Source organism: Vigna unguiculata, chromosome 5 (genome assembly GCF_004118075.2).
Source record: "Vigna unguiculata cultivar IT97K-499-35 chromosome 5, ASM411807v1, whole genome shotgun sequence".
Classification (NCBI taxonomy): domain Eukaryota; kingdom Viridiplantae; phylum Streptophyta; class Magnoliopsida; order Fabales; family Fabaceae; genus Vigna; species Vigna unguiculata.
Window position 1 is genome coordinate 13,166,662 of NC_040283.1, and position 10,318 is coordinate 13,176,979.

Consider the following 10,318-nt stretch of genomic DNA (forward strand, 5'->3'; position numbering starts at 1 on the left):
ATGAAGTTTTTGCCAAGAAGAACTTTTGAGCAAATGATTCACAAGTTCGGACTCTGTCACCTTAATGATATAAGCTTACATGAGGGGGAGAAATAGAATATGTGATGAACAATATTGTATTAAAGAATACAGAATGTTGTACTCTTTTTCCTTCACTAGGTTTTTTTTATCCTAAAGGGTTTTTCCTTATAAGGTTTTAACGAGGCACATTCTTTTATCAATGAACACTCAAGGGGGAGTGTTATGAATTAATGATTGTCCATTGATTTGATACATTTACTCATATGATTGATACTCATATGATTCATTACTCTTTATGTAAATATTTGTATTAACTAAGTTGATTTGTTTCCTTTATGGATTACATGTTGTATCTATAAATAGGACTCTTCCTATCAATAATAATACACAGATGAGTTGCTCCCTATTATCTCATTCTCTATTCTTTCTTCTATTGTCTATTTTTCTCTCTTCTCCCTATTATGCTTTACTTCATAATAATTTTTTTTGTTGAGAATGATAGAGTTTGTTTTCACATCACAATATTGCTTTCATTTTCATCACCAATTTCATTTCAAAATTTTCAATATAATTTTGGTAATTAGGAAACTAAATAAAAGATATAACCATTGTACGCATCAACCAACCTTAAAAAGTAAACACAATTAAAAAAAGTAAACACAATATTGTATCTATAAATAGGACTTTTCCTATCAATAATAATACATAGATGAGTTGCTCCCTATTCTCTCATTCTGTATTCTCTATTGTTTCTTCTCTTCTCTATTATCTATTATTCTCTGTTATTCGCTTTATTTCATAACATTTCATATTATTTTGTTTTTACTTTACACCTTTAGGTGAAAAACAAAAATATAATCGAAAAAAAAAGTGTAGAGGAGAATGAAATTTATCCATGAATGCATGCATTGATAAAACAAATTATTAGATTTTATTATTTTCTCTTTTTATTCCTTTTATTTCCTAATTAAAAGTATGTGAATCAATACTAAAAGTTAGGTCACTATTTCATAGAAATGTACGTTGAGAGAAAAATAAAAGAGTACATTGTGCTAGATATATATAAATCATGAAAAGAAAAAAAAAATACACATTAAGTGTTTGGTGAAATCAATTAAAAGAGAACTGTCTCATAAGAAGAAAAGTAAAACCTAATAAAATATAATATTTGATAATAATAATAATAATAAAAAATTAAATATATGATATTTCTATCAATATAAATAAAAATAAAAAATATATAATATCTTTAGGAAAATGATTTTAGCCCACCAGATGAGAAAATGTTATACGCTTTTAATTCAACTTTAAAGATAACATTTGGCATTTTTTTTGGTTTTTTTCTCTATAATAAAAGTGACATCTCTTTGTTTTTTTTAAAAAAATGACATGTCATTTTCCTAACTCTTACAATAGCTCAATGTTTTGGATTTTTCAATTAAAAGCTTTTGAGGATTTTTATTTACCTATGTCTAGTTCGTGATTTAAAAATATCATTGAAAATGTAACTATACTAAATTAAAATCAGGATCTCAAAATTAATACTATAAAATTATGGGACTGATTTGAGACTTTCATAAGAAAATAAGGATTAAAAGTATAATTAAATTTTCTTTTTTTTTCTTACAGGATTAAATAGTCTATCAAAATTTTCACCAACAATTCTTCACAATGTCTTTCGACCTTTGAGATGCACAAGATTTATATGTCATTCATTCCTGACCGAAAAGATTTATTTGGAGAAGACATTCCAAAGTCAGTGATGTAGATTAAATAACAATAAATGTTATAGTAATAGACTAAATATCTTTTTTATCTCTTAACTTTTAGTAAAAAATAAAACTTATCTTTTTTCAAAATTTTGGTTTAATTTATATTTTAACTTTAGAATCGTGTGAATATAATTCTTTCAACCAAATTTTGTTAAACTTTAGTTAACTTTCATAATAGTATTTAACTTGTTTACACCATTTGACACATTTTTATTCCAATATTATCTAACAAACTATTATGAAATGCATTTGAAACATCATTTACACAATTATACACTTAGAAACCTAAGTTAAACTAAAATTTCAAAAAGAAACTAATTTCAATTTGTACCAAAAGTTAAGAAAATAAAAACATATTTAACCATATAATAATTTATGAATTTTTATCTATATTGACCTGATCCACTTGAATAATTTGTTAAATATTTTGATAATGTACTTTAATTATTACCTTAATTTAATCATTATTTACTGTTGTTGGTGTAGTTCGGCCGAAATAACGTAACGTAGTATACACAAATGGAGACGATGTCGGGTCGAGGAGATTATCACATGTGTACATAGTATCACTAACTATTACCTACAGTCTAAACTTTATAGCATTTCTTTGCGATTTTAAATGCGAGTTAAAAGTTTTTGTTTTTTTTTTCCTTTTCAATTTGTGTGTGTTTCGGGTTTTCTGTTTTCGCCCATTCTCTTTCAATTTTCTTGCACAGTATATCAGTGCTGTTGGTTTCTTCAAACAAACAAACGGTCAAAGTTTCATTTTAAAAAAATATTATAAACATCATAAACTCAAATATAGTTTGAAAGCCTGGGAATTTTTGTTTTTAGAGAAAGAGTACATCTGCAACAAAACAAAACGCCCTAACCTAAACAGTGCAGTAACAAGAAAGCATGAACAAGAATTCAGAATCTTCAACAAAACCAAATAACAACAACAATTCACCCAAACCCAAACCCCCTTTCAAGCCAGCAAAGGACGACACCAAGCCCGTGCTTCAAGACCCTGTAATCTCTCCTTGATTTCTTTGTGCCTACACTTTCATTCTTTCTTCATTCTTAATTAACCTTTCTCCTTCGGTTTCAGATACTCAGATCCGACCCGATTGAGACGGAAGAAGCTGTGTTGCGATTGCCTCCATTCTCAGTCCTGGAGAGGCCTAAAGGTATTCACTTTACTTCTTTTTTTGGCTTAATCCTTACCTATTGTCGATTCCTCTATCTGTTTTCAACATTGGGTTTTCAGGTGTGGCCTGTGATAATATTTTACAACTTTTAAAATAGCGGTAGTAGTTATTTATCAGAGAATTTTCTTTTGTTTTATTTTAGCATATGTTCAACTATGAACTGATGGATTTATTCTATTGTGATTTGTTATAATTTATTCCACTTTTGTTCATTCCCTTCCGTCTTATCTCTTGGCAGTGGTTCTTGTTCAGACTAATTTCTGCATAAATGGCAACAACAAAAAATGAAAGTAAAGTGAATTGAACTTGTGAACTATGTTTAAATTAGATTATATACCAAACTTTTATTCAGGCTCGTTTGATTTAACTTCTCCAAGGCTGCATAAAATGATTTTAGATTATAGAGAAGTTTAGTACATCGTGCTTATTTTTCTCTTCTAGAAAAATTTAGCCAAATAGGTCTTAGTTTTCAACAAATATGAGGTTAGCATGGTAGGTATGCTTTGTTAGTCATGTTCAATTCATTTCTTAATAAAAACAATTTTACGATATAGCCTTTAAATTTTCTTGTATGTTCTTTTCCGCATGGAAAGTTTCATCTCAGAAAATTTATGTCCAACTTGAAAAGTAGTAAGAGTAGTTTCACTACCAGACTGTAGTGATGCAAGAATAATTGGTTAAGATTTATGGCCTTTTGGTGCTTCTCTGGGTGGGTATGTCAGATTAGGAATTTATAATGCACAATGATTTGGTTTATTTACCACTACTTGTTCTGTTATCAGCAATCGATACTAGTTTACATGATAATCTTTTGAAGTTGAATTTCTTTTACAGCTTGAAGATGCTATTTTGCTGAATGTTTGGGAGTTTTGTGAGTGAGGAATGCGCGATGGTTGTTTCTAAGTAGAATGTTTGGTACTTGTTTCAAAAAGTGTCTTTGGTATCCTATGAATTTTTATAGTTCAATTTCATCTACTTTAGAATTCATAATCTCCATGTGAGATTCATGCAGTGTCTAGGGAGATTAATAAATTTATTGTTGTTACCATTCATGACCATTGAATTTGTACTTTTCCCAAGATTTGAAAGAAAATCTGCAATGATCTTATAAGCTAAGATGAGTTTCTATATAAGAAAAGTTTAGGTAGATTAAATAAGTTAGACGTTTGAATTTATTTTACTTTGTTTTGCGGACTGTTGAAGAGACACCTAATTTTTCTACTTCCAAATTTTTACTTTTTTGAGGTGGTTTTGTGTCTACTACACTGTACATCCAAACATGCCAAGAGTCATTATTATACCATTTTTATCTGTAAATATTGATTAACAAGTTAAACATGAAAAATTACATCAAGCTATTGTGACCGATTCTGTTAATTAAAATAAAATTAAACATCTTTATCTAAAGGAAGAAAATGCCATTGGTTATATAACCTTAAAGGGATTAAGATTAGTAATAAAGTAAAGAGTCTTTATTTGTTATTTATAAAATGAACTATTGATTGTCCAACCAGTTATACGTTTTTTTCTATTTTTAAATTTGAGCAAGGTTGATATGTTTACGGATTTTCTTTTTCTTTAAAACTCAATTATTTTTATTCTTAATATTTTGAGGGTGGTGACGTATTTACTAATCTTAAAATGGTTAGAAAATTTCTTTTAGGAACTTTTGTATAATTTAAAGAGAATGTTAAATGTTGAATGTGGAGCTTAATGTTTTAGTCAGTAAATGTAATTTTATAGATTCAAATTAAAAAACAGTATGTACAAAGTGAGTATGTAAAAGTTTCTGGTGAAATAGACAGAAAGCCAAATTTGCTTCAAAACTTTGAAAACTTAAATGACTCTAAAAGATAGGAAAATTGAAATCAGTCTTAAAAAGGGCAAAAAAAAATATAATTTATGCGCAAGTGTATAAATAAAAGTTAAACTCTAAATATAACATGATGAATTGTCCACATAAATAAGATTAAAACTCTAAATAATGCAGGCATAGCATGAATTGTTCACTAATCATTGATGTCAAGTCCAAAAAATTACCCTCCACTTATTTAAAATGGCTAGCATTAGTTTAAATTGACAGATTAATCGATCATTGGACGAGATTTATATTCAAATAATTTACAAATAACTGAAATCATTCACAACAAATGTAAGCAGTGTGTGTGGATTTCTTAAAATGATGATCCAACTTAATGTTTCATACATTGGCATGGATAATTGATCGAAAACAAACTTGAATGATCTAAAAAGATCACATCTAATAACTTTAACAAATGGAATTTACAGAATCAATTCTATTACAACTACTTGATATCATCTAATCCCTGCAGGATTGCTACTTGGACACTAATCTCTGTTTTCAAAGATGCATTAAAGAAACTCTGCAAAATCTGTGTGACTAATTGTCACCATATCATGCCTCTTGGTAAAAAAAGTATATGTATTTGGTTCTCTTATGATGGTTTTAGTATATAAAAAAAATGAAAGAATTGTTTTGAAGGTTATGGTATTGTGTTTAATGAATAACTTCTTCACCTTATGTCTGCCGAGTGATGTTAACCAACATCAGTATGTTAATCTTATGCCTAACCTTGTTTGTCAGATCCATGCCGCCTCAGCCTGCTACACTCAAAATTGAAAACTGCATTATTAACCATGAAGAATAAGAAAAGTTGCTCGTAAAAAAAAATGAAGAATACAGAAAGTACATATAAATTCTATATGCGGCGCAGGAAAGTTAATATTTCACCTATATAATACCAAAACTGCATATCAAATAAGCAAAAATTGTTCACTACTGCCTGAGTCAGGAAGGACCTACACTACACTAAGTTGTTTTATTACTAAGTGGTATTATTAGCTTCTAATGTTATTTGTCTCAAATAAATTCCATAATCCATAACACACCATCATAGAAATTGTCCACATTTGTAAAACGGTTGGATTGCTTAACTTCCCAACAACTAAATGCCTTTTGTAAATCAAATTTTGATTTTGAGTTCAAGAATAAAACAACCATTAAAACATACAATAAAGTATTCAATATGAAAAATGATGCTACACTCACATCTGCTCTAGCAGCTTGCACTTCAGAGACAAATCCACATGCTCTGGCTGCACATTGTCCCTGTTATATATCTTGTTGCTCCTGAAATTATGACGTGAGTGTCAACTAATGGGCACTAAGGTAAACTATGATCATTAAACTGCTATAAGAAGAGCTTTATATTATATATTTATGCTTAAATTAAATCAATGACAAATATTAATGTATTCTTATGAGAGAAAATCATACACAGCACATAATGGAGGAAAAAGCAAACATTGAGACTTGTATTTGACCAAGTTCACATTATCCAGTAACTTTCTCTTCTATATTATATATCTAATTTTGAATTTACAGCTTAACTCGCATCACAACACTACATGATCTTTGCAAATATATAGAAACAATGCACATGGTCCATTCAACTTTTACGAGCCACAGCACTAAATATCAATCTTTTAAATATAAATCAGTAATCATCACATTCCGTGCTTCTTGATTTGCAGTTCTAACAACACATACTCTATTTAACTAAATTGATTTCCAGTAATGGTTAGTCAAATCAAAATTAGACTCAGATCAGACACGTGACTGCCAAATTTTACTTTTACTGATATTTTGTTAAATATAAGCGTTAACTAAAAGACCTTGCAATAAAAACAACTATGGCAAATTGATTTTCCTAATCGTGATGATAAAATTTCTAAATTATGCTTTCAAATAATACGAATATAGTCCAGTGTTTCTTTACCTTTTCACCAGACCAAACCAGTAATTGAAGAGACACAGGACAATGTTCTAACTTCAAAAATTTTCAAGGTTGAAAGAGATGCTATAAAAGTGATTTGAAGACTAACAGCTCCAAACAACAAATAAGCAGTAAAAAGAAGACAAAATTTAAATGGGATAAACATTAAAAGATTAAGAAAATAATAAACAATTTAAGAAAGTGAAACCTGACTTACATCCTGATGTTCAAATTTCTTTCTGTAATGACACAGAAACAACTAGCTGTAGAAGCAACCAAAGCCGGTGCATTCCAGGAAGCCAATGTTCCATTTGTGAAAACTTGAATTTTCAGTGTCAATGATATATTCTCATCCCACAAACAATTTGATATCCCTGATGCACTTAGACCAGCAGAAGAAAAAATGGCAATGGTCATAATCTTATGTTCCATCAAGTCCCTGAATCAACATTGCATACGTCTGAGGATGCAATTGACAACCCTTCTTCTCCATACTTTTCAGAAACATTGAGCATTCATCATTATAGCCATTCTTAAGTAGGCCATCCATAAGAACTTTCCATGCTACTTCATCATAATTATACTGACAACAAAGCAAAGTATGAAATACTGATTCAGCCATTGCTCTTTTGCCTTCATCACAAAGCCCACAAATAAGCAGCTTGTAGGATTCCAAATGTGCCAAATGGCCATTCTCATCCATGTCATATAGCAAACTCAATGCCTCCTCATATAATTTCAACTCGCAGCAACATCTAAGGAGTTCGTTATAAATAACCTCACTGGGAGACATTCCAGCTTCTTCTAAGTCATTCAACAACTTCAGAGCAACATTCACCCTCCCCACCCTGCAAAGTCCGGTAATAACTTTGCTGTAGGTATTAACATTAGGTTTGCAACCATGTTCAACCATCTTCTTAAACAGTAGAGATAATATATCAAAATCAAGTGTCTTCCAGACATTAATTAAATCATTTGAAACAAAACCTGGAGCAAATGAACCTTCGATAATGCAACCATCTTTTATCGTTTGCGTTTCCTTCACTAGATGTTTTAAAAGAAATGCATATGTATGATGAGAAGGCTCACAGCCAGCATCAAACATTCGCTTGAGAACATCAAATGAGCAATCAAGCAATTGCATGCACCCATATCCATCAATTAAAAATGTGTAAGCCAAAGAATCAGGAATAATTCCTTCTTCCTTCATCTTAGCCATCACATTTTCAGCTTCTTCTAATCTTCCTTGACTACAGTATGCATGCACAAATGTAGTGTACGTAAATACATCAGGCTGACAACCTGAGGATATCATTTGGTTAAGAGTCTTATTAGCATAGTCGATGTCGCCATCTTTCAACATTTCTACGATAAGATTTGTATATGTTTCAACTGTGGGCTTCAGATTCATCTTAATCATGTCATCTACAAGCAATAAAGCTTCCTGCACTTTTTTCTGAGTACACAAGTTGTCTATTAAGACATTGAAAGTGATTGAGTTTGGAGGACATTCCTCATCGACCATTCTTTTGAACAAAGAGTGTGCTTCATCAATCTTCCCAACTTTGCAGTATCCATCAATCAGAGCAGTATACATTACTTCATTTGCTTTAATATCTCTTTCCTGGGAGGAATTGAAGAGTTCACAAGCTTCTTCCACTCTCCCTCTTTTGCATAGTGTATCTATAAGTATACTGTACGTCCACTGATCAGGGACAAGACCATTTTCCTTGACCAAATTAAGCAATCTAAAAGCACTATCCAAATGACCTGCTCTACACTGCCCATAGATTAGCGAATTATATGTAATAAGGGTAGGAGATAGGTTACGCTCAAACATTTTATTAAGCAATGACATTGCTCGATGCACATCTTTCACTTTACAAAACCCACAAATCAACTCATTGTACGTTTGAGAATTTGGGCTGCAACTATTCGATTCCATCAACCCCAAAATTTCCAATGCCTCTGAATTTTTTCCCACTTTACAGTACCCATCAATTAACGCATTGTAAGTGACCACACCAGGAACCAAACCTTTTTCCAGCATCTGATCTAACAGCTTCCTAGCTTCATCAAAGTTCCTCTCCTTACAAGAACTATCAATTAAGACGGTATAAGTATGAGCATTAGGCTCACAACCTCTCCCACTCATTTCTCTAAAAAGATTCATGGCCTCCAATTTCCTGCCTGACTCACACAAAGCACAAATCAGAACCGTAAACGTTCTCACAGTGGGAGAGCAATTGTCCTCCTCCATCAGCAAGAACAACTTCAGTGCCTCTCCAATTCTTCCTGTTTCACAAAGCCCGTGAATAAGATTCGTATACGAAACCTCATTCCTCGGACACCCCTTTCGCCACATTAGCCCAAAGACACAGCAAGCACCATCCACATTCCTACTCCTACAATGCCCCAAAATCAATGAAGTATAAGTAAACGTATCCAGCGCAAAACCCGCCTCCACAATCTCACTCACGTAAACACCAGCCTCACTCAAATTCCCCAACTTACAATACCCATTAACCATTGTATTGAAAGTATACATATTTGGCAAAACCGTGTCACCCAACATCTCAACATACAGCCCCTTCATTTCATCAACCAATTCAAACCTTGACAACAGCATCAGCATCAAATTATAACACTTGACACTGAGCTTAAACCTAAACTTCTCATCACAATTCATGTTCATCCCCCTCAAAAAGGCCAGCACAAACCTGGCGTCATCCGGCGATCCAGCCGCCTTGACCATCGAAATCCGGGCGGTCTCGGCGGCCCGGAGGAACCCGTGGGGCACCAGGAGATTGAGCAGGGAACCATAGGCAGAAGGGGTGTGCTTGTAACCGGGTTTGGTGGCGACCCAATTGAAGAATTGCAATGCGGTTTGTGGGGAGGGTTTGAGGTGGAGGAGGGTTGAGACATGGAAGGGGGTGATGAAAGGGAGCAAGTGGGGGAGGGAAGGGTGGTGGTGCCAGTTGGGGTGGGAGAGTAGGGTGAAGAGGTGGGATGGGAGATCCGGTGGGGGAGGGTGCAGGGTGGATAAGGGTCTGGTGAGGTTGAGGAGCAAAAGGGTTTCTCTGGGAATGGTGAGGGAGGCCAAAAATCTCATCTTGGAGCATGGAAAAGTGGGGGTAAGAGATCCATGAATGAACCCTTTTAGAAGCTCCAATGGATGGAGATGAATGAAGATGGTGGTGAGGAATCAAACATTCAAAAGGGTTGCAAGGAGGAACAAAAACAAGAGGAGGCGGGATGGTGGTTTGTGATTTGGGCCAAGGTTTTCATATCATAGGTTTCTGGTTTTTCTATGTTTTCACTTTCTTAATCTAAATCGTCTAAGGTTTGTTTCATGGTACTTTCTTTTGGTTCTCAAAAGCATATAAAATGAGAATAAATATTTATAAAATTATTAGCAGATTATGAAAATATGTTTTGAAGCATCTTATTCTTAAATATAAAAACTATTAAGCTATCATATTTTAATGATCAATATTTTGTATGACACTCTCTGTAATTGATTACAAATCACCAATAT

The 10,318-nt window shown here is 32.5% G+C and overlaps 1 protein-coding gene across 3 annotated transcripts; it reads right to left on the reverse strand.

Annotated features, from left to right (window-relative positions):
* Positions 1 to 5,134: 5,134 nt before the first annotated feature.
* On the reverse strand, positions 5,135 to 10,118 carry LOC114185440 (pentatricopeptide repeat-containing protein At5g65560-like). 3 transcript variants are annotated; one of them, XM_028073160.1, is made up of 3 exons: positions 6,998 to 10,118; positions 6,054 to 6,134; positions 5,135 to 5,605 (listed from the first exon to the last, which is right to left on the reverse strand). In XM_028073160.1, the coding sequence occupies exon 1, from the start codon at positions 9,890 to 9,892 to the stop codon at positions 7,202 to 7,204; it is 2,691 nt and encodes an 896-aa protein (XP_027928961.1). In that variant the 5' UTR covers positions 9,893 to 10,118; the 3' UTR covers positions 5,135 to 5,605; positions 6,054 to 6,134; positions 6,998 to 7,201. The 3 variants fall into 3 exon arrangements, with proteins under 3 accessions (XP_027928961.1, XP_027928962.1, XP_027928963.1); XM_028073161.1 differs by having other exon boundaries at positions 5,135 to 5,608; XM_028073162.1 differs by having other exon boundaries at positions 5,135 to 5,627.
* Positions 10,119 to 10,318: the final 200 nt, after the last annotated feature.

Coding starts and splice junctions, on each gene's coding strand:
- LOC114185440 (XM_028073160.1), bottom strand. CDS start 9,892: ATGAGATTTTTGGCCTCCCTCACCATTCCCAGAGAAACCCTTTTGCTC.